The 24,655-nt window shown below is 40.2% G+C and overlaps 1 protein-coding gene across 2 annotated transcripts in view; it reads left to right on the top strand.

Annotated features, from left to right (window-relative positions):
• The window catches only part of CRB1 (crumbs cell polarity complex component 1), a 112,450-nt gene that overhangs the window by 73,065 nt on the left and 14,730 nt on the right, over positions 1-24,655 (top strand). For both annotated transcript variants that reach the window (XM_040610913.1, XM_040610912.1), the window contains exons 8-11: positions 190-355; positions 3,091-3,997; positions 5,521-5,649; positions 8,607-8,733. In XM_040610913.1, the coding sequence (XP_040466847.1) occupies positions 190-355; positions 3,091-3,997; positions 5,521-5,649; positions 8,607-8,733 (1,329 nt within the window). The remainder of the gene's footprint in view (positions 1-189; positions 356-3,090; positions 3,998-5,520; positions 5,650-8,606; positions 8,734-24,655) is intronic.

The raw sequence follows: 24,655 nt of genomic DNA, 5'->3' as shown, positions 1-24,655 counted from the left end.
AATTAAAATACTTCAGGGTTGAAGTACTGTTTTTCACCAATTATTGAACATGCTGTACTGTCATAGTACTGGTCTTTATCACTTTCCATGTAAAATAAACAGAATTATTTTTGCCAGTCACCCACCCTTACAGCTGGGAGTTCACCAGCTTTTATTCATACTTAGGTTGTCTCCTCTCTTCCCCCACAGTCCAACCCTTGCCACAACAGTGGTGTGTGCTATTCTATCTGGGATGACTTCACTTGTACGTGTCCCCCTAACACAGCAGGGAAGGCATGTGAGAAAGTTAAGTGGTGTGAGCTTGGGCCCTGTCCTCATGAAGCGCAATGCCAGCTGGTGCACCAAGGATTTGAATGTAGGTACATTTCAGTTATTCCTATCATCTTTGGAGATTAGAAACAAATGAAACTTTCATCAGCATTTCCTTAAAACTTAATATTCACTGCCTTTAAAGTTCATTCAGTTGTTACTTCTGTATTAAAATAATAATAATGTCAATTGTAATTAACATTAATGGGAAGAGCCTGCCCTATGAAACCCAGAAATTTTCAGCCAGACCCCCTGACACAGACACCGATGTTTACAGGACCTTTTCTTTTGACTTATTCAGCACAACTTGTCGAGGTTGTACAATAGATAAGTACATTGCCAGAGTATGAGTGCATCCCTCCTACTTCCACCGCAAAGAGATAAGAGGATATCCAGTCTTGGATTAACCTTAGGATGTTCTCCATCCTCCTGAAAAGACAAGCTACATGACATACCTTGCATCATTTGATTTTCTTAAATGTTAAATATCTTTGAAAAAAGTCACCTTAATACCAGCAGTACAGTTATTTAACTAGTATCTCCATACGAAGCACCTGCACACTGAGCAGCCTATCTGCAACTGGATGACCATTAGCTGTCTTAAGAACATTAGCTACTCTGCATATCTCTTTCCTTCTCCACTTTCCTTCTCCTTCCCACCCTGGAGTGGAATTTAAAATGAAAGGAAGGATTTTGAAGCAATATTTTTTCTTTTTGCTATCAAAGAAAGCCCTAAGAATGCTGTGAAGGAAGATAAATACACACACAGTCTGATGGAAGCTATTAGAATGGCTGACCCTTAGGAATGAGAAGGTTGGTCAACAAAAAATTTCTATCGTAGAAAATTTGCTGACAGACCGATATGATGCTATTTTCGTTGAGACTGTTAGAATCAGCATTGCAGTACTTGTAAAAATTTATAACTGAAATTAAAATAATTGCACCTTCTCTAATAGACATCTTTAATGATAACATCAAAATATATTCTTTCATAAACTTTACTGTTGCATATTATGGTACAACATAAACACACAGAGGGGAGTGAAAAGTATCTGAACTGTTTCCTTTTGCTAAACTCAAGGTCATTTACACTGTTAGATTACCTTTAGATTTCTGTTCTGTTCTATGTGGCAATAGTGGGGAGTTTTCCTAATACATATGCAAAAAATCCTACACTGCAGACCTGTATTTTTAACTGGTTGTTTTCTTAGCTACAGCATAGACTACTTGTCGTTCAACACAGAGTAATGAAAAAAAGGAATTTTCTTGGCCAGTGAGCTCTCTGCCAGCCTGGTATCTTATGCTCTGTATACCATTTTAAGCTAAGACAGAAAAAGAGCTTTTTTCCAGGGGCTGTGTCTATAGTTCCACCTGGATAGCTACAATTAGCCAGCCCTTTAGGAAAATATGCACTTCAAAAAAAACAAAAACAAAAAAAAAAGAGAAAAAGCCAATACAAAAAGGTGATGTGGAGAATATTAAATAACAGCAAAATTGCATGCCCGGTGTCACAACTGAGAATAAAAGCACATTGAGATGGCTTGCTGTGCTCAGGACATGAAGTTCTACAGTATTTTAGCTTTATGAGCTTCGAAAAGTCAGCTTTGTGAGACTTAAAAAATGAGAAATAATTTTGAAAAGCTCTGAGTTTTATTTTTAGTATGGTTTCCTCTAAGACAAGTTTTCCTATGAGTAATTGATGAGCCAGGCAGTGTAGTTACAAACCCGCTGCCTTAGTATCAGGATATACAGTCAATAATTTCATGCTGGGATTCCCAGGGGGTCTTTTCATTAAGATATACTGAGCCCAGAGGTAGTTCAGGAGCCCACCTTATCTCAGTGCTAGGATCTTCCAAAGCTAAATTTGTCTGAAATATAGAGAGAAGCCATTCCTTCCTGTCCCTCCTCCCTGTCCATAACCCTTGTCTGTCTCCAAACGTGCAAATTTACAGCCCAGCGAGTTAGTGCATTTTAGTAGAACCCATGCTAATGAAAGATGTCAAATACCTTTGTGAAGATGTCCATAAAACTGCCACAACATTGCCCATCAATTTTCACTCACAGCAGTGCAAACTGAGTACTCTGCTGTCCTCCCAGTCCCACCAGCACCAGCTTGGAGCCGTCGGTAGGGCTGTGGCAGTGCATACCCAGCAGGAGAGTCTGGCTTTAAATGTGACAGGCACGCCTCTTCTTACAGTAATTCTGAAGGGGCTTTTGGCCAACTGACTTCAATTAAATTCACCCTTTTTGCATCAATGATAGTAAATGAGGATCCAAGCAAATGCTTTCTAAAAGCTCTTCAGTGCTTTACCTAAGAAAAGAGTAATTGAGAACAAAGGTTCAGCCCGTCCAGATCTGTCATCAGAATAACTATCTGCCCGTACATAGGCGACAAACATAAAATGACAAATACGTATCTTCTTTGAAATACCCTCTCAGCCTCAGGTTTGAGATGTATACAGTCATGATCACCTCCTTCTCTTTGTCTAAAGCAGAAAAAGAGAGATAACTCTAATGTACACTTGTATCTTTAGAACGATAACTTGAGCTGGTGAAAAGCAGCACACTTTTGATGTACAGATATCTGGTGCTGGCGCTACCCTGTAATTTCTATACCCGTAAGGGGCAGGCAAGGATAACTGAAACACTGGTGGAATTTGACTGTTTTTCAGCAAACCCAAGAGGACTTACATGACAGGGAGCAGGGGGAACTAGAGAGACATTGTTCCATGTGTGTTGGTTTAAAGTTAGCCTGGTTTCTCAATTATTATCTTTGCACAGGTCTTGCTAATGCAGTGTTTAATGGCCGAAGCAGTGCGATATTTTACAGAAGCAACGGAAAAATCAGCAGAGACCTCACCAATATCATATTTGGCTTTCGAACTAGGGACACTGACGTGATACTGCTGTACGCGGAGAAGGAGCCAGAGTTTGTTACTATCAGTATTCACAACTCCAAATTACTCTTTCAATTGCAAAGTGGCAACAGCTTTTATAAGCTGACCCTTGCTAGTTCACTGCCTGTGAGTGATGGGAAATGGCACCAAGTGATGGTCTCTATGGTAGAGCCCCTGTCCCAGTTCTCTAGGTGGCACATTGATATAGACAACAAGAAAGACACTGCAACTAGCACAACTGCCACAGGAAGCCTCAACTTTTTAAGAGAAGAGACAGACATCTATGTGGCTGACAGGGCTTTTGACAGTTTGGATGGCCTGCGAGGATGTATGAGCACCATAGAAATCAGTGGCATTTATCTCTCGTACTTCGAAAACGCTGACATCCCTACTAAAAAACCTCAAGAGGAGCAATTTCTCAAAATATCTGCAAACCCTGCTCTTACTGGATGTTTGCAGGCAGATTTCTGCAGCTCAGATCCCTGCATGCATGAGGGGCTATGTGAAGACTTCTATACTTCCTACCATTGCATATGTCCCAAAGGATGGACTGGCACTCATTGCGAAGTCAACATCGATGAATGCTCTTCAAACCCTTGCATTCATGGAAACTGCACTGATGGCATCACCTCTTATGAGTGCAGTTGTGAACCTGGTTACAGAGGGGTAAACTGTGAAGAGGACATAGACAACTGCCGTGGCCACCAGTGTGCAAATGGGGCCACTTGCGTTGATGGGATTAATGGATATTCTTGCCTGTGTGCTGCTAACTTCACTGGAAAATTTTGCAGGTACTATAAACAAGACAGATCCATATAATCTTGTCAGGTTTCTTCTGAGTTATTACATCACTAATGTCTCCATTTTAAACACAGATGTTATGCATCCATCTATATTTCAACCATGGCTGCAGAATTATTATAAAGAGAGTCTGCAGTACAGAAAACTGTACAGATCAATTAGATGTGGACCCAGGCAGTGGAGAGCAGGCAGCTCAGGCAGAGACTGGTGAGGCAAGGAGGCAGGGAACAAGGCACAGCTCCACTGCCCAGCTCTACTCCAGCCTGGCTCCTGCAGCTCTCTGGTAACAGTATTACAAGTCTGCCAGAGCTCAGAGACATGCGTTACATCTTTGTTAAGAAAAAAGGACTTTAAGAGTTTTGAATCTCTAAACCTATACTTTATTAGAGTAATAGAGCTCTAGAACGATAAGTAGAGAAATTCAGAGTTGGTGGTTAAGAGAAATAACAATGGAAGGGCTTGCAAAGACATTTTTCTCCCCACTGACAGTACCTTTTCTAGGAGGGTCTTTTCCTCCAGGCTTGCTCTCTCAGCCCAGCAGTTCTGGTGGCTGTAAACACCACACAGCCCACTCTTTCCATCACTTCTGAGACTCTTCATATGCCTCTATTCTATTCTTCTCAGACACTCCTCCGTAAAAGCTACAGGCTCTTCCCTGGCCTGTCTCTCCTTTAATTGCCCTTCTCTGCACACCATAAACTTCTCCCTTCTCAGCATGTCACATTGCTCTCAGAGAAGGCAAAAGCCTCTTTATCCTCCAGAGGACTCCAGAAAACCCAGTCTGCTGCAGCCTGAAGGATGTAGATAGGCAATTGTCTTCATGCTACCCAACCACAGTCTTTTAGGCTATAATTACACAAATGCCAATTTTTGTTGAGGTTTTTTTTTTTTTTAGTGGTGAGGACATCCTGAGATTTGAATATGCCTTATATTGGCCTGATATGGTCTTTCTTCTATGCTAGGTCTCTCTGAACTCTTCTACTAAGTTGTCCCAGTATCACATAAAGCCACATCAGTAATGTAGGTAGAGTGTTGTCCCTTTCTTTCTTTTTTCTTTTTTCTTTTTTTTGCTTGCTAAGAAGTGAATCATTCACTTGCCAGTAAATACAGTTCCTGCTGTCTTTCCTTTGGGTGATACCCCAGCCAGTAACAATGTTGGTCCCCACTTCAGTTGCTGCCTGCCACTAACTATAAGCACCCCAAGTACCGCAGGCAACAGGCATGTCAGTGCATACAGATGTGAGGTTTCCTTTCCAAGGAGGCACTAAGTATGTGCAGCCCTGAAATTGTGTTCATTTACAGGAAAAATGTAATGCCTTTCCCATTGGTATTGAGTAGTATTTGCCAGCAGGAGCACTGCTAGATTCTGCATTCAAATAACAAAATTGGAAGGGCGATCTAAATATTTTCCACTAAAGCAGTGGACTAGAGTCAAATGAAAAGCTGAGAGAGCACGAGACCTCTAGAAACAAAGAATGTGCAAGTAACTGCCCTTGCCTTCTTATTTACCTAGATACAGAAGATTACCATACACAGTTTGTGGGAACGAAGAGAGAAACCTCACATGTTTCAACTATGGCAACTGTACTGACCTCAGCGGCGAGCTGGCATGTGTGTGCCTGCCAGGATTTGCTGGAGAACGGTGAGATGCTTCGCCCAGCAGATCTTTGCAGAGCAATTCTTCCAAAAGCTGTTCCAGAAGGGTCCAGAGGGTAATGGCCACAGGGGTTTTGACCTCCTGCAGAAATACACACAAAGCAGTTGTTTAGGTTCAGCAGTTCCTTGTTTGACTGACTTTGAGGATCCGAAAGTATAGCAGCTTTACTTAGACAAAAATCACAAATCAATGCAGCAGGATTCAATCCAATATAGCACCATTAACTCCAGTGCAAGATACTTCTTAGCTTTATAAGCTTGCTTCTATTTGCCTGCTTTTTGGCTTCCATGCCCATTTTGTATATGACAAGCTAAAATGTTATCTTTCCATAGGTGGGGACACATAAACACACATTCTGCTCATATATAAAAATCAGACATGAATATACAAAGCTGTTTCATTTTCACATGCATGTGCTGAGAATATGCAATCTGTTCTTTCACAGGGATGGTATGAGATGAAATACCTGGTGGTATTGCAGTTTGTTACTTTCTTACTGAATGCTGAAACATGAAAACTAAACTCTTATTTCAAAAAGAAGTTAAGAGATACTTCTTATGTGCTATAGTTCAGCCTGAAACAGAGGGGCCTTCCTCCCAGTGAAATTTGTGTCTGGTAGCATATTGTCACAATTCACACTTAACCATGATAACATTCTACAAACAGCTCTGGAGCAGGGAGGCCTGACAGCCTCAGGGCATTTAGGTGCTGTAGAAATGTAGGAAGACATTGTCCCAGTCATAATATAGTCTGAAAAAGTAAGGGCACCTTTTTGGTTAGGACAATGGAAATACTGTATGTGCTTTTAGTGAAATTAGCATTACACCAGAGTGTGATATCCAAAAGTTCAACAGGATCAAGGTATGCTGGCTCTGCAAATCCAAAGAAGTTTTCAACAAAAGGTTTTCTTTCAAAAACTTATTAACCCACTGATCTTTTGCAAACAGTACAGTAAACTATAAAGGATAGATGAAAATTTCTACCTGCTCAATCTACAGTGTAGTTGGCAGACAAGTCTGCTTGTACTGTTTCACTCAGCCAGAAGGTGTGTGTACACAATATTAGAAAAAAAAAAAAAAAAAAAATATTAAAAAGTAAAATCATATTTTTAGACACTTCTTTGCTATGTATATTCCTTGGGACTTCAAAGTAGGTGGAAAGTACATTTCCCTTCTTCCTTCCCCTGCCAGGCAACTTGCTAACTGCAGCTTTGGGAATGAGCCTTCCTCACATCCATCCCACTGGCTGGCAATAATCTCTATTTTATGATTCCCATGATTCTCATATTGAACAGCAGCCTTGTACCAAGCGTGCTGCACTTTAACTGACTGTCGCAGCAAGGCGTTCTTCTCCAATGTCTAAAATGGACTATTTGTCCTCTTTTCCTCCAGGCTGCCAAACCATAAACCAGTAGTACTCCCATGCTTGTAGAACTTAGTACGTCAAATGAGAAACTGTCACCTCTTCTTTTTTTCAGAACGAATGCAAATGTATCAGTTAATAAGTAACCAAAACTCTTTGTATATTTATGTGTTAGATTGATACAGCAGGCTTTTTCCTTTAAGACAGTATTTCAAACCCTCAGAAAGCCACTGATGCACAGTATGCAGAAAATAGTATCCTTCTGCGCCAATCTTGGGATCACAAAAAAAGATCCCAATAAACTTAACAGGCAGAAAGGAAAATGTGAAAGGTTATTCTTCATTAAAGGAGATATAGCTGTCTCTTGAAAAAAAATTTTTCATTCAGTTCAGGCCAGGATTTTCAAAATTACCTAAGGAGTTAGGCTTTTAAGTGTCCTGAGACTCAGTTGGGTTCAGGTGCCTAATTCCCTGACAGATTTGGGGAGTTTTGTTGTGGGGGTTTTATTTGCATAGGTAAGTTCATAGCTATACGATTTTTATACAATGCACAAATACTTTAATTTAGCTTTGGGAGTATATGAATATAATTTACTACTGAAGGGAATGGTTGAAACACTTTAGAGATTAATAAAGAAAATCAGATAAAATGTGTAATATAAAGAACTTCTTTTCTCTAATGTAACACTAAAAATGCATTACATGGTTGTGAATATGACTGAACAAAGCAATTCCTTAAAATTCAGCGGGTGTTTCTCACATTCTTCTTCAAGAATAAACCTGCTTTTTTATCTGGAAAGATTAGGATTAACTGTTAGCACTGTTTGAAATAATGGAGCAGTGAATTGAAAGAGAACATTGTCAGAGCAGAAAAACACCAGATCATTGCTAGTTTTCAGATAATCTCACACATCCCTCATTAACATGCAATTTGTTGTCTTGAGAAATTATGAGAACTCCAATTTCCTTTATGACCAGAATTAACTCAAAAACATTTAGCAATACATATTTAAGCTTAAAGCCCTGTGCTGCACCATTTTCACCATTGTTGGGGCCCATCACAGAGAGTCCAAGTAGGATATTATGCTGGGATCTATTGGCATTTTGAATTGGGGGGGGTGGGGGGGAAGCAGGTGAATGTTCCCAGGAGCGCTCAGCTGGGAAAAACATGCATTTGTTTGACTTGCATCCAGACTCCTGAGAAGGAAAATGTGCCTTCAGCTCCCGGGAACAATGAAAATGAATAAGCAAGCTGTCAGCAGGACTTGTGCGAGGTCCAGCTCTGAAATCATACACAAACTTTCATTTCACCTTGCTAAGCACCATTAACCATGAAATGCTTTACAGAGTTGAAATTTCCAGCGTAACTTTTTGTGTTCGAAAAGAATACAGGAAGTGCAGGATTTGAGTGTGGCTAATCAGGTAGTTAATAAAATCATAAACACATGTGGAAATAAACCACAGGTTTCAAATAGAGCATCCTCCTCTTCCGTCCTCCAAAAGCTTCTGAATTGAAAATGCACCTGTTGTATGCATTTGGCTTGTGGTTTGAGATGCTCACTGCTTGCAGTCTTTCTTTAGGTGTGAGAAGGATGTTGACGAGTGCAGCTCCAACCCGTGCCTGCACGGGGGCCTCTGCCAGGACCTGCTCAACAAGTACCACTGCCTCTGCGACGTGAACTATGCCGGAGACCGCTGTGAGATAGATGTAAGCGACCTCTCCTTTTTTGTCTCTTTACTGTTGTGGCAGAATCTGTTTCAGCTTCTCTCCTATCTTATTCTACGCATGGATGACGATCCAGCAGTTGAGTGGGGTGAACAGGAAGAGTATTAAGCAGGCTTTAAACTTTTGTATTTTAATGCAGCAGAAGATGCCTTGACCAAACAGCTTAGCAAAGCAATACAAACATCAGTGTTTTAAAAGCTGTTTTATATTTCTTTGAACAATTTCCTATGCATTGCTTTGAATCTGGTTGGATTCTTTCACTTAATTTTAGAACAATCTGCTAGCAGATCTTAAAATGTTTCATCCCACCTCCACCAGAGCATTTCACCGCATACACACTGCCAGTGGGCAGCAGCGGGACACGCCAGCAGGCAGTACATACTAATGAGAACTGTCAGATTTACCAGTAGGGACACGCAAGCCCTACTGCAATGAGTGGCGAAGACCCACTGCCTTCAATAAAGGTAATTTTCCTTTAAATCTTACAGATGGTCACTATCTTAGCACCACATACCATGTTCATTGCTGAGTTTTTAGCAGTTAAGTCTCACATCTGTGAAATCACATTGGATATTTTGGGATAATGAGATAATGGCTTGGATTAGCAATTGGGAATATGCTGAGGACACTCTCACATCCATTTGAATTAGTGTCAATCCTGCAGTGATATCACTAATCCTGAATCTCTACTCCAGTAGCCTGTACACCTCCAATATATTATACTGAGATAAAATACAGCTGTCTTGATCTTCATCATGAATCCTCTTTCAAGAAAGGCCCAGTAAGTATATCAGACTATTAAAATCATGGAGTAGTTGTTTATTCAAAGGTTTCTACAACTTAGTAAATCAATGTTATCCATCAATAATTCTGAGCATCATCAGACAAATATATGAGATTTTTCCTTCTTAGGAAGCAAACAGGGTAATTCAATTGAACGCTTGTCCATGGATTCTTTAAAGAATGAAAATAAGGGGCCTAAAAAATATGAGTACGGGAGGTTCAGCAAAAAATATTACAGGAAAATATCTGTATAGTTGCCTTTGGGAGTGTAGACACAAATGAAGTACATTGTTAAATACAAAATAGTAGTAAAAAGTGAGTTTTTGTTTTTCTGAACAATTTGTTAAGGCAAAAATAATTTACAAATGGTGCAACCATTCCTTTGGGCATTCGAGATCATATTTGTATACAGGCTGTACGCCTCTTACCTTGAGTGATGATTCAAAGAACAACTAAGTATAATGTGTTGTTTTATTATTAAGTGATATGGCATGTAGCAGAGTTATAGCAAAGGCTAACATTATATACTAACACTATACAAGGTTTTATGACTGCAGAGAGAACAGCTGATCTCTTGCAGAAGTCCTTGAGCCCACTGATATGTTTCCCCCATGTTAAACCTGACCCCATTTCTTCAGTCCTACCCAGCTTGCTGTGAGTTGGACTTGGAGGGCTCGTGAAGAGCAAATCCCACCTTTAATTCTACAGTTGCATTAAGACACCTTAAAATGTGTATAAGCGAGACATTAAGGTTCCCATTTTGGCACAGCAGGATATAGCAGAAGTCACTGCCTGGGGATCAAACCTCAATTTTTTTATTTCCTGCCTTTCATAAATGTCCTGAATTTTTTTGAATATCATTTAATGCATAATTGCAGCAACACTCATGTTATTAAAAAACGTACTCATATTTTCAGAGGGAAAAATCCCGAACACACACATTGTTTCCACAAATTGTGGACAAAATCATGATTAATCCCTGTGGTATGTCACATATTCCTGTCTCAAGCACCTGCCTTGGTATGAAAACTGAAGCACAATATAATTACTTACAATAATTGTATTACATAAGCATAACTTCTCTGCTGTCTTTACCATACCAGTAAAAGTGATTTGGGTTGTCTTGTTAATCTCTTTAAAATAAAGATAGTAAAAAGATTATTTTTTTTTAAATGGTTTGGCTAAACAATCCTTTCCTCTTTGTAAGCAATCAATAAACACAAGATGGGAATGCATGTTCCAGCACTAGGATGAAATTAATGTCGCAGTGTCAGATACAAAACTGTATACTCTATCAGAGGTAGGGCTTAGTTTTCTTACTGGGAATCGTATGTAATGTTGTGAATGATATAACACAGGCAAAGACAACAAAACCAAACCAAACTGGATATCTTTTTTCCAACGAAAATACAGTTTTTGAAAATTGTTTTTTACTCCAGATAAATACTGTAGTCAATCTTACAGTGTCAGAGGAAAAGATTATTATTTTTTTATTAAATCAATATTTGTGTGAAGTGTTTGCATTTTGGTTTAATATTTTAAAGTAAGACAAACCAAAATGAAAACATTCACCTTATTTTGAGTTAAAATGTCAATTTTATTTCATATGGAGAAATTTAAAATAATAAACAAGATATTATGTTGGATATAATATTCCAAACTGTAATTTAATCATAGCTAAAAATGTTACTTGGTTCAGTATTATTGAAATGAAAAATGAAAAATTCAAACACAAGTACTTGAAATAAAAGCTATCATATCATTTTAGAATGCTAAGTAAAAGCAAAGAAATAAGAAAGTTTGAAAATTCAAATGAAAAAACTGATGTTACTAACCAAAGCTGTTCAAATCAAGTTTTTTAACAAATTTAAAATTAAGAAAACCACAATAAATTTTGGGGGGTAGTTTCTCACTGGGTTTAGTTCAGCTCCCACTTAAGTAAATCGAACTATTATGTACTTTAAAGACTAAATGCTACAGGATATACTACAACAAGCAAAAATTTCACCCTGATATTAATGTTGAAGAAAACTAGAAAGCAATACATGTAATAACACTGTCTGACATACTATAGCTATATGCGTAATACAAAAAAACCCAAAGAATAAATCTGTATAGAGATTCCAAAACTCTTTATCTTCAATAGTAGACACTTGATATAAGAGTGTCCATACAATATTAAATACAGGTTTTATATGGATTTACAGCAGTATGCAAGTTACCAATCTAGAATACGTTAGCAGAGTATAGGTTCACTCTTTCTTTCACTGAATACATACCTGTAATTGAATTCTTTCCTTTCTCTAATGCCTTGTCATCATGAAACATCCCCTGACTTCAGAAATGCTGCTCCTTTCTTCTTTGTACTTCTGTATTCTCAACCACATTGTGCACGCGTACATAACTTTCCTACCTTTATACACAAAATAAACCTTCTGCCTTTGTCTCTATATGTCTGCTCCTCATTTTCTGCTAATGACTCTATGCATTTGCTTTAAGTGTGCCATGTTTTCTGAACATTTGCACTTCACAGGTACTTCCCACAAGGAGTAAGGTTGCATCTTTCCCATGTGTTCCCCAGGAGCACTGACAGTGCAGGGCCTGGCAGCAGCTTCCCAGGGAGGTGGTTCAGCCACTCAGACCACTTCAGCTGCGCTCACGCGTGATGACCTCAGCTGGGTACCTCTCGGTACCTTGCGGAGCACAACTAAACAAACATGCCCCCAGATCAACAGTTCAGAGAGGAGAGGGCTTTATCCACATGGCTTAAAGTGCCTCTCATTACTTGGGTCCTCCTTACGTCCTGTCAGTGCTTACACAGCCGTTGGCCGTGACAAGGTCTCTGATGGCATTTTGCTGGGTCAATCCCTTCCACTGAGCTACCATAGCCCATAGGCTGGACCTGTCCCACGCACAGGTCTTCCAGCACATCCAGTGGAACACAGACTTAATATTTCTAGTTTAAAAGATTAAAAAATAAAGAAACAAATGCCAGACTAATTAAAATAACTTTCTTGAATATAGCTTTTTAAAAAAGAAATGCAGGTGCAAGACATTTAAAGGGAAAGAGTTATAGAAGCAAACATGAAAAACACAGCTGGATGAATAATCACACTGATTTTTTTGCAAAACATACAATTGCTAAGGTTTTTTAGAACTCAAGGGGTTAATAAAGTCATTATCCATGTCTAATATTAAGGTATTACAGCAACGTCTTCATACATCTCCAGTGTTGCAATTTTATTGCAATTTTTTTGATACTTGATTTTTTATTTAGAACACAAACTCCCAGACAAGTTTCATGGTTTTGTGAAAATCTCAGTATTCATTGAGATAAAAAAAAAAAAAAAAAAGACAGTATAAAAAAAAAAGGATCGTACCACTTTGGGTGTTAAGAAGAGCTTGGAAAACCATGATCTCTATATGCTTAGAATTAGAGGACGTATATAAGACATGCAAATGAAAGAAAGTAAACAAACAAGGTCGTGATTTTTTGAGGTATAGCTTGTGATGCTGAATACTGATACTATCTGTAATGGATCCCTCTATATTTTGATACTAAGATTCAAATTGTTTTTCAGATGCCAGCGACTATCATTCAGAAATACAGGTAATGAGAAGTAACAGTGTTAGGGCTTGAGGCAGAATTAAGATTTCTGAAAAGAGGGGAAAGACAGCAGTGATAGAGGTACTGGAAGGGAGAGAAAAGGGATCTACATGAGCTGTGGGGTGAATGAAAGTGTAATCTTTAATGTGTTTGGCAAATACACGACAGTTATTTCACTGAAGAAGTATTCACAGGGAATGACAGATTTGCTTTATTGACCATAGTTCCTACTTCCAACTCTTAAAAAAGAGGCTCTGACTGATCCTCCTCTGCAGGTGCTTTTATGCAATTTGGACTCTGCCAGCAGTCTCCTATCACAACCCTAACTACAAAGAGCCCATGTGTTTGTGAATTTGAAAATATCCTTGATGTTGTATGTTTATTTGGACTCTCTTACTCCAAGAACTTTTAATTTTTAAGAAACTAGATCCAATGCTCGATTTACTGAGTGCATGTGACTACATGCAGTGAAACTGAAAACAGGAGGAAAATCTGCTTCAAACTGGCAGTGCTGAAATCAGGTTTCATTCCTTCATTGCAAATATTTTTCCTGGCCTGAGAGTCAAAAGTTCATCCAAAGGGACACCTTACTTGTATCTATTAACTTTTAGCACCTGAATTCACATAATAATATCTTGAATTTGTAATTATCTCTAAAAATAAGGAAACTTTTGTTGGCAATAAAAAAAATCTTCACAATTTCTACTTCAAGAACCACAAAGCATAGTTCTCAGAACTGTAAACTAAAAAGGCACCAAAAAACTCTAGTAAGTCTTCTGTGTTAGATTACTATTACCTGAAATAGACCTCCAAAGACAGAAAAAAAGAAATAAAGCGCAGAGACTGGTTGGTCATGTTACTTTGAGTTTCAAGAGTGCCCTGAGGCCCCATTAGACTCAGGAGCACATCCTGCTAGTGCTGAGTTCTGCTTGTGCTCACAAAAGGCAGGTGCTTCCCTGCACCGAAGGGCCAACAGCTCCATCTGTACTTTGAAATTGTTTCCTGAACCAGCTGCACCTGTGGGACAGCACTTCCTACCAAAGCACACCCTCTCCTGTTGCGCATGTGAATATACATGAAACTCGAAATTGGCGGTGGATTTTCATGCCCCAGAATTAAAGTTCTGCTTAAGGTAGCTCCTGCTGTGTGCTCTGATGTGCACCACTGCTGCTTTCATACCCTCTTCCAGCTAGTAGCATTCCATCCTCCCGGGTGCAAGGACAAGCATCATGCACTGGAGGTTATGATTCACAGTTAATGTAATTAAAAATACACTGATAAGCATGTAAGATACGTTCAATATTGAATCTAAATTCAATAAAACTCTCTCAGGCTTCCATAGCACAGACATACAGAATTTTGATTGAATTACTTTACAACGATTAACTAATGTATTCATTAACTGCAAGGGTTAGTAATATGAATGTAGCAAAAGATACTTAATTACAATAATTAATGCCTGGTGATTCATGAATAATGCATTCCATAGCTATTTACATATTCAGACTTATGAGGGTATTAATGGATAATTACCATTTGACTGAAAGATGTGGACATCAGGAATGTAACAATGACACCATTTTCCCACAATCTCACTGTGGCTTTACCTGTTTGTCTTGCTCTTGTATACCTCTATCTTGCCGCTATACACAGAAATATAAGCAGTATTTTATTTTCAAGACCTGTAGAGCAATATAATGGCAAATACAGTCATGCAGGTTAGTTTTCATGCTGCACCACTTCTGAGCCAGTACTCTCATCAGTTTATGCCCTGAGGTTGTAAAACAATTTAGAAGACTTTTAGGATATTATTTGAAAAGGGAAAAACAATGTTTCACCTCCTTTTTCCAGTAGAAAATGTCTCAAACATTAGGAGATGGAGTGCAAGTGCAGCATTAGCATTCTGCTTCTTCAAATGTAAAAAATAGAAACAAAAAGTTCCAAAGACTTTTACACACTTGTAAGGGAAAGTATTTGTTGAAAGAACTTTGCTGTCTTTGTCATCAGTATATAGTTGTTCTTGCCCTGAACTTATGCTCTTTCCTATTGCAGATAGTTAAGACACTTCCATACTTCAGACTTTGTTCACTTGTGACACTAGGGTACCAGTATTGCCACCTTCAATCTGGACAAATGATTCTGCTCTAGACGGACGGTGTTTATGCCCCAACACACAGATTTCAGCGTCCATGAAAGTAGATAAGTCGCTAGCCCTCCCAGGCTTGGAGGAGACTTTAAGAGCCACAGAAAGCCGCGCACACCCCCCCCCCCCCAAATTATTTTAAAAAAATATTTTTATCTTAAAATATAATTGTTTTAAGGCAACATAATTATTATTATTATTAACCTAAGCTTGAATGCTCAGTGTTGACAACACTAAGACAATAATATTTAGCTGCCAGCCTCAGGAGTGTGGTAAAATGCTGAAGTAGAGCTTGGTAAGTCAAGTGAAACTGGGAAGGGCTACCACCCCCATTTTCAGACAAGCCACTCACTGTTTCTCCACAGCATCAGCTGAGGAGCTGTGGTTGCCCTGTGCCACTGGAAAGCTTATACCAGTGGTCATAACCTGCAGAACGTGAACAGAGGGTCTCCCCATATGTGGGGGTCAGCTCCAGGTTCCCCTCGTGGTGTGGCTGAGCAACTCATGACTCCAGGCAGTCAGATGACATCCCCAAGACATTGGGGAGCATCAGACATGTCTTAGTAAGTGAGCACATTTTTACCCCCTGTGACTTTGGTCTTCTCCAGTGTTCTCACAGCCTGTTGAAAGAGACGAATATGTACAGTAAAATATTTTCAAAATTAAATCATTTTGCTGAAATTCCCTGTCCTGCATAGCTAACTCCACTGGTGAGGTCCTTACCTCACACCCCATAAAATCAGAGGTATGTAAAACCACTCACTCACATGCTTGAAAATCATCCTGAAGCTGGCAGTGCTTGAGGCCAAAGGAGGGAACTGAACGCCTGTTCAGAACTGATGCCCTCAGCCTCCAGCAACCGCAGCCGGCACAGCCAGCCCATGGCACGTTCCTGCCGGCTTTCTTTCCCAAGTGGGGAGCAAGCCGTGGGTCAGAAGAACTGTCAGTGAGCAGAAGCCAGCTCTCACCTATCAGCGTTCTTGATGCCCCTAAGATCCAGGCAGGGAGCAGACCGTGGGAAAGACATAAGCCGTCTGGTCAGTATAACCTACGTGACATAAGGCTGCTGCCAGGAGCATAAAGGGTATTCCCTGATACTCCTGAGTTACTCTCTGTAGCACCTTACTTCGAGAAAACCCTCATCATGTCAACCATGTGGAGAAAAGGGCTGTCCAGCACCGGTAACGATGATTAGTTCGATGATACAGTCTGATGATAGGTCATTGAAATAATATTATTTCATCAACTGAAGCAAGTTTTTGCTATTTTTATTAGCCTAGCAGAGCCAGTGTAACTGAGCTGGGGGAAAGATGGAATTTGTTTTCACGTAATTCGCGTGGTTGTAAGATCACCCACCGTGGCAGAACTGTTACCACTGATGGTAGAGGCCAGAAAGCCCAGCTTTATTTCTGTGCCAGGTCAAACATGGGATAAGAACAAACACCTTTAGATTTGTACAATGAGCAGCTCTGCTTTGGAAGTAATTGGAAATGTCACAATGCCATTTTTACAGCTGTTTTTCAGAGCAGAACAACCTCTTAATATCCTTTGCTATTTTCTATTAGTCTGCATTCAGAACACAGGATTTAACTAAAACTTCTAAAAGGATATTGCAAGAAACACATTTAATATGTGTCATAACATAAGGTACAAAAACATCAGGATGTAAAGACAATAAGGTTATCTGACGTGTCGTAGCTGGGGAAGACAAGAAAGCTCCTCACAAGGCCAGCGTTACTGCACGCATCAGTGAAAAACAGTTGAATATTTAATGTGTATGGCAAATTTAAGCAGAAAAGGGAGCCCAGATGACATATGACAGCATAACACTGCAGTATAGGAATCAGCTCAAGTACGGTATTCACATAACACATTCAGTATTCAGACTAACACGTTTTGTCTGTATACCATCCTTTATGTTGCAATGGCATTGTTTTCCTTTTCTCACCTTCTGATGTTTTCCCTGTGGGCTCACATTCACATCACATGGGCATTTACTTCAGTCATTGCTCACTTTATAACACATTCATGCACTTCATGCCTGCATTGTTCAGATACTAATTTTTACATTTTTTTTCATACGGTTCTTGAGACTCAATGTTCTTTTTAATCTATTTTTTCTATCTTCAAATAATGCAAGACTGAGGCAAGGTATTCTGAAAGTTGCTTTAAAACAATTAACTCATAAATATAAAAATAATATTCTACTTTTATTTCTTTTTCTTTTATTTCTTCTTTTTTTGGTAAGAGCAGGAACAAATACTCCTGTGTTTGAGTTATCCCTGTAGATAAAAAATGTAACTCTGACCTCATCCTAAGAACTATCCAAATGCAAACAAACATTTTGGTAATTCTGGTATTTCACTGAATCACAGCGTGGTCAGGGCTGGAAGGGACCTCTGGAGACCCTCTTGTCCACCCCCCTACTAAAGCAGCGTCACCTGGAGCAGGTTGCCCACAGTTGCGTCCAGGTGGGTTTGAATGTCCCCAGAGAAGGAGACTGCCCAGCCTCTCTGGGCAGCCTGTCCCACAGCTCTGACACCCTCAAAGTGAAATAGTTGTTCCTCATATTCAGGTGGAACTTCCTCTGTTTGTGCCCGTTGCCCCTTGCCTGTCACTGGGCACCATGGAGATAGCCTGGCCCCATTTCTGACTATTGCTGTCACCTCATGTGGAAACTGCACGTTTCCATTTGCTTCTTAAAATACAATTGGACCAAGGTGACCTGAAATGAAGCTCGTTCACAACCATTACAAGTAGAAATACCAAGATACTCACACCTTAGGTATGTTTATATATATATATATAAATATATATATATACACACACACAAAGGATGCCAGATAAAGGGTAAATATGGAGATTTACCAGGTACTACAGTTTAAGCCCTTCAGAAAATCTACCCATATTTATTCAGGCCTGGATGGGAACCATGGTCCTCAATTCCAACCGCTACTTTATATACACAGTGATAGCGCTGTAGCTCCTTAATAGTGTTGACATATTAGCTCATAATAAATACATCTTGTAGGCTAGTGTTAATGACTTAGAAACTAAGCATATGCTTAAGATTACTATCAAAGGTCTATGACATGACAATGTCTCCAGACAAAACAAGGCCGGCATGTTAATCTGCCCACGTGTCTCTTGATGAACTCTTAAAGTACATTCTTGTGCAGAGCATTTTTCAGTTCTTGTTATGAAATTCTCTACCTAATAATGTCTGAAAAAAAAATTTGCACTATTTACTAAGCTTATAGAATATTTTCCAGTAAAAGCAATAAAAATAATTCCTGTTTCTGAGGATCTGAGAAATATTTTTGTTTTCAAAGATCAGGAACACTTATCGGTTTTGATACAGAGAGCCATTTAAACGAGAGGCAGAGCTTGTTACAAAAATCTCTGAGCTTTCTACCAAACTAACTGTGCACCAAATACAACAGTCCTTAAATGTATTCAAACAATATTTGTTAGAACAGATTATTCACTTTTAAAGAAGAATAAGAGCACTGAAATACAAAAGCCATGCAATACTGCTGTAATTCATTGGAAAGGACAGAAGAATCAGCAGCTTTACAAATGTTTGCAAATTATTTAGAGTGAGCAGATTCTGCACCACTGCAGACGGCTTTGGTAGTTGTTGGACCCTGTGAAATACTGGGGTATTTATATATATATATATATGAGACTGTCGGGCACATAAATAGTGTCAGGTCTATTTTATCCATTGCAGAAATAAATAGAAATATTTCTATTTCTGTCTGGTGCAGCACCAGTAACATTCACATGCTGCATGCACCCTTCTTACCTGCAGGGGCAGGCCCCTCTGTTCCCCTTCCCCAGGCAGTAATCGTTTGGGGGTGAAATCAAAGAGGCTGCTGTTTCCTGATCATCTCATGACAAGATTTTTGCTCTCCCGTTGACTTTTTGCCAGTTATCTAGGAAAAGTGTGCATGGGCTGAACACAGTAAGCCTGGCTGACACCTGGGAGCTGCTAATCCTGAAACACAAAAAAGCCCCCAAACCTGCTCACAGTTCAGATCAATGAGGACATAGTGAGTGGGCATTGGGGTGGGGGTGGGGCTGGCAACATTATGTCTTCTCCATGGCTACTTTCAGTTTGTGTTTGCAAACACCAAAACGTAATGTTCGGTCCTCTTACCTGGGCTGGCCCAAATCCCTCAGTGAAATGCAGGCATACATCTCCTCCACAGAGTCTGTATACCGATGTAACAGTTACCTTTTGCTGTCCCAAAGTCTGCTGTTTTGTGAACTGATACGGTATATCACACACGAGAGCCACACAAGACTCTGTGCTGTGTCTTGTGGAAAATTCCATTTGGTCCTTTCTTACTTTGTTGTTTCCTTTAATCAAACTCAAAACTCATTCAGGCCAAAAGAAAATGCTTGATTTCTATACATACGACACTGTAACACGTCCTTCGTGGTAGACCTAACCCCACTAGCGAAAGGTGGTATCTTCTGTTGCTTTCTACAGATCTGGAAGTTATCATTCCCATACAAACTTCTCTCCATCCCTTGTCAGGGAACCTCAGCGACTGCTGAGGATCTCTCTGGAGAAGCCAGAGCAGAGATGAGTCCCAAAGAAAACCTCAGTGCTGTCAGTGTTGCCTATCATCCCTGGAAGCCATCCAAAAAAGGTGGTTTTGGAGGAGATCCTGGAGGCAGAAAGAGATACTGAAGGAAATTAAATTACACAGGTAGTAAAATAGATTTGTGGAAATCATAGAGACGGGGACAATACTGAACACTTGGGCTGCATCCTAGCTCGGTAAGAATGATTTCATGATAAGTGAATTCTTGTGGCACATCTGTAAGGTACAGAAGTTTTGTTATCTTGCCTTTACTAGGAACTGAGCAGAGGGAGAGAGACCACAGTCTACCCCAGGATATTTTAACCACGACACTTAAAAAACCCAAAAGCATTATTGGTATAACCTGATGCTAAGCAACAGTCGCTGAAACAGTGAAGTATTCTTCCAGAAGAAAATACTAATCTGTGACACTTCTGCCAAAACTATACATAACTTGCTTGATTTCATGGTTACCTTACTGACCTTGAAATAAGTGTAAGACTGGGAAAAATTTAAGGAAGCATGCAAGTTATCAATCAAAAGAGTTCCTTGGAGACATAAAGAAGCATCTTGGAAACCACTGATTAACTTACCAGTTGAATTAAATAGTTTGTGGTATAAAAAGTGAAGACAGTGAACAAGCAAAGCATCAGATCTGTGGGACTTCAGGATGGGATTTTGGCAGAGGATGAGCTATCCCCAAATATTGCAACACAGCCACAGCCAGGTGCTCTGACAAAATGGGTCATCACTGGTTTGAGGCACCTACAGGCAAAGACAGTGATAGAGTTAATCTGTTCAATATCTGAGTATTTAAAATCCAAGCAAGACCCTTCAGTCATTTTTAATCTGTAACGGTCCCAGAGGCACGGAGCTGAGCCCTGGGGCCCAGCACGGCAGGGCGAGGTCTGCACTCGAGGGTGTTTGCCTGAGGGGAGCGACTGGCCAGCCAGCCTGGGGAAGAGCATCTCTCCTGGTGCTCAGACAATAACTAATGGGTCACTCATTGTGGACATGGGAATTTAGACTGGTTTCAGAACGTAAACCCGTAATGGGTACCTACGAATAATTTATTGCTAGTGTAATGCAATACTCTTGCAGTTTAAACAACAGAGAATGCCATACTTCAAAAAAAGAAAACTTGTACAGTAAAAATGCCGAATTGCAACAGCTCCATAAAAGTAGACCCATCGGACTCAAGTTTTCTTGCCCGGGGCTTCATGCCTCGGTGTGCCAGCAACTGTACAAACACCAGGCCAGTGACAGTGCCAAAGACGGAGACTGGGGGGTGATAAACCCCAAGCCCGACCTTGCTAGTTCTGGTTCTCAGTGGGGGTCAGAGCCAGGCAGGGCTGCACCGCCCTGACACGACTAGGGGCTGCTCACAGGCATTGTGCGGGCAGCATTTGGGCAGGACATCAAATCCACTCACCAGTTCCACCATGGGTTGCCTAACCATCATAAGCCAATGGTGTTGCTAGTTTGTGCTTCAGTTTCCCTCTCTGACAAAAGGATACTGGCCTGCTTTAAAGGTAGTCTCCAAGCTGAAAGGTACTGCTTCAGAAACGAGGCATCAAGGGTGCAGTGAGAGGGAAGAACTGCTGAGGCTGCCTGTTCGGGAGGGGACAGCTCTGGTCTCTGAGAGGGGCCGAATCAACAGGGGGGTTCTAGCAGAAAAAGCTTTCACCTGCAGATAAAGGTGGATTTTGACTCAACTCCACCCACTGTACAAAATGCTACTTTCAGCCTGTATTGAAGAGCCCCCAGATGTAAATGAATCATCTGGCTAGAAATGGGGTTGAGTTTCACATGTAGCCAATGCACCTTGCCTTGGCCTTGGAGGACCAGGGATAAACTCAGTGAGATAAACCAGCAGATCTTTTACTATCTCTAAGAGGTACGATCTTCAAGAAAATCTTCTGAAAATGTAGAAAATCTTAAAAGAAAGACATTGATAAGGCTGCCATTACTTCCCAGCATCCTAGAGTAAATCTCTCTAATCTGAAGTACAATGTATTTTCTGTTAGCTATCTTTAGGTGGCAGTAAGGTAAAAGCATGGAGTAGAAAGTTAAATTTCTAACACATTTTTAGAGACTTTTTCCTCATGTTCTATGCTAGGTATAACATAGGAAGAGACTTCATAAACCACTTGCGTCTTCAGCACATATCCAAAAAGCAATTATTAGAGTTGGTGTCATTCAGATCACATTCAGATGCAAACCTGTTGAATGCCAGCAGCATCAATACAGTGGGTAGATACTGCGCTGGGTATGCAGCCCTTGATCAGGAATCCCTGAGGACAGAGGTAAGGTTCACAGGCAGAGACACGCTCATGTGTTCCTATCAACAGGATGGAAGTACACTTAAAAAAGAAGCCAGAAGACAAAATACCTTCACCAAAAAATCAAAGGTCTAGATCAAGATTAAAAAAGGTTTTAAGGAATAATTATTGACATAGAGGTTTATAAATATTTTTTTCCATTTAGTTTTTTTCATGTATGCATCTCTTCCAAAGTCTTTCCTGAAGATAAAACATAATGTTGTCTCTAATCAACTCTCTACTAGAAAAAAAGCCAGTAGGATAAAAACATACTCAAAATTTTTATCAAGGAATATAATTAGCTAAGTAACACAACAGTGTCATGTAGCGTGCTAAGGCAAGTATTATGTAGCCAATAAAGGTCTATCTTATACCATTAATATTTACAGTTGGAAGCAAGAGATGGCTGCAATCGAAGTGCTGCACCCAACAAAGGCTAGCTGTTGACTTGATAACTTGTTGTCTGACAGTGTGAAACAGTCAAATAGCTACTTACTTCATCACCACTTGACAGCACAATATTAATGCTAGGTAGCAACACATGGCTGTTTTGTAGGCGCTTAGCACCAAACAGGGAGAGGAATTTCATGGAACAGTTTTGAGAGTGTAGGCCTAGCTTGTTAGCAGAGAAGTAGGGATGGAAAGTGTCTGGCAATTACAAAATAAAACAGAAATCAGAACCCTGGCTCTGCTATACCGAACACTGCTGACCCCTCTATTAGGTGCCACTGGACAGAGCTGTTTCATATTCTCATGGCAAGACTGACAGTTCCAGCACGGGCTGCACCAATCCGTATGGAGAACCAGGACCTGGGGGAGACAGACAACCCCGCTTCACGTTGTCACAGTCAGGGACCAGAGCCCACAGAAGGTGGCTGCATCTGGAGGTGATGCTAGTCTTTGATGGGGACCAAAAACTGGTGCTCTTCTCAGAAATAAAAGATCTACCACTAGCATCACTAATTAAGGAAGGGATCTTTAACCTTAACTGTTGTGTGCTGGAAAGTAGAGTTTTGATGAACCCGTTATATGCCCACAATTCAGAGTGTGTAACTCTATTAAAGTTATTCAAAAATGACCATACAAAACATGGGCGAATCATGCCTGGTGAAAACAACACGTGTGGAAACACATTAGTGAAGACAAACAACATACATACAGGTATGCACTTAGATAGGCTTTGTGCTTCCAGATTGCAAATACCTCAGCAAAATTTCTCTTTTTTTTCCCTTGATACAGAAAAAAATGGAATCTAGAATGAGAATGAGAGAGAAAATATGTGCAAAATTCAGAAAATGAGAAGTGTGCACTAGAAAAGGTTTAGCTTCACCCTTGACATAGCTGTTGATAGCCTGATATCATTCCCCGCCCCGTTCTCTTATCAAAACACTATCAGCCCCATCTTGACCGTTACAGCATCACCCTTCACATGCTGCTCTGCTCAACACCTATGCAATCAACGAAGAAAGCGGGTTTGAAATTAGTTCTTCTCACCGTTTTAACTATTCCACTCTGTCTACTGGAAGTCTTTTCACCATTTTCCTCAGGAACTGTCCCACCCTCATCTTCCGTGCTATTCTTCTCTTGCTTTTGCGTTTAACCTCCTGATCCCCTCCCATCCTCTCTCCCATGACAACTGGAGCGGACTTCCTGAAAAGTCCACCATGGTGTGTCCTTGCAAATCCCTCTTCAGGAGTCATTCCTACCACGGCAGCTGTGGGGATGCAATTAACACAACCTGGCTACATGCAGGGCAATGACAGAAAGTTACTGTTCTCAGTGATAGTCTTTTGATTCAAAATATCATCCTTTCCTTCTGCAAGATGTTTGCCTGATAAGGCTTTTATCCACCACCAAGATTTATTCATATCAAATCTGCTGTCTCAAAGCTGTAATGCAGTTATCCCCTATAGAGAAACACCACCTGATACACTGCGCCGTTATCCATGTACGAAAATAATTCTGTATGATACCCCAAAGCATTTCCCAAACTGGAAAGGGATGTTGCACCCCAGAGACTGACACCTTTACTAAAACATTTGTCTAGTCTACGCTTTAGCAGCTACGGGACACACTCCTCCTCAGCATAGTTTGCTGGATTTGCATCGGCTATAGGTTTTCCCTCTTATCCTTTCAGACTGCAGCAGATGGTGAAGTTCCTATACCAGAGTCTGTCGATAGAATTTTAAAAGGCATCTCATAACAACACATTGGAGCTGCACATCTAATCAGTGCTGCATCACCAAGAGGATCTTAAAAAGAGCTGGAGCACACTTACAAAATTAGCACTGGCAGTTGCTACAGAAATGCCATCAAGGAGTCTTCTCAAAGACCACAGTTTGATGGGAGCTTGCCTCCCAAACTGCCAGCCAAATCACTCCTCTGTGTACAACCAACATTCTGCTGTCTAAGAGAAAAGGCATTTAATACTCTGTCTTGTGAGATATTGATCCAG

This window comes from Falco naumanni, chromosome 11, assembly GCF_017639655.2.
Source record: "Falco naumanni isolate bFalNau1 chromosome 11, bFalNau1.pat, whole genome shotgun sequence".
In the NCBI taxonomy this organism is placed as follows: Eukaryota; Metazoa; Chordata; class Aves; order Falconiformes; family Falconidae; genus Falco; species Falco naumanni.
The sequence above is the reverse complement of the archived record's forward strand: the minus strand, read 5'-3'. Positions and strand labels throughout refer to the sequence as shown.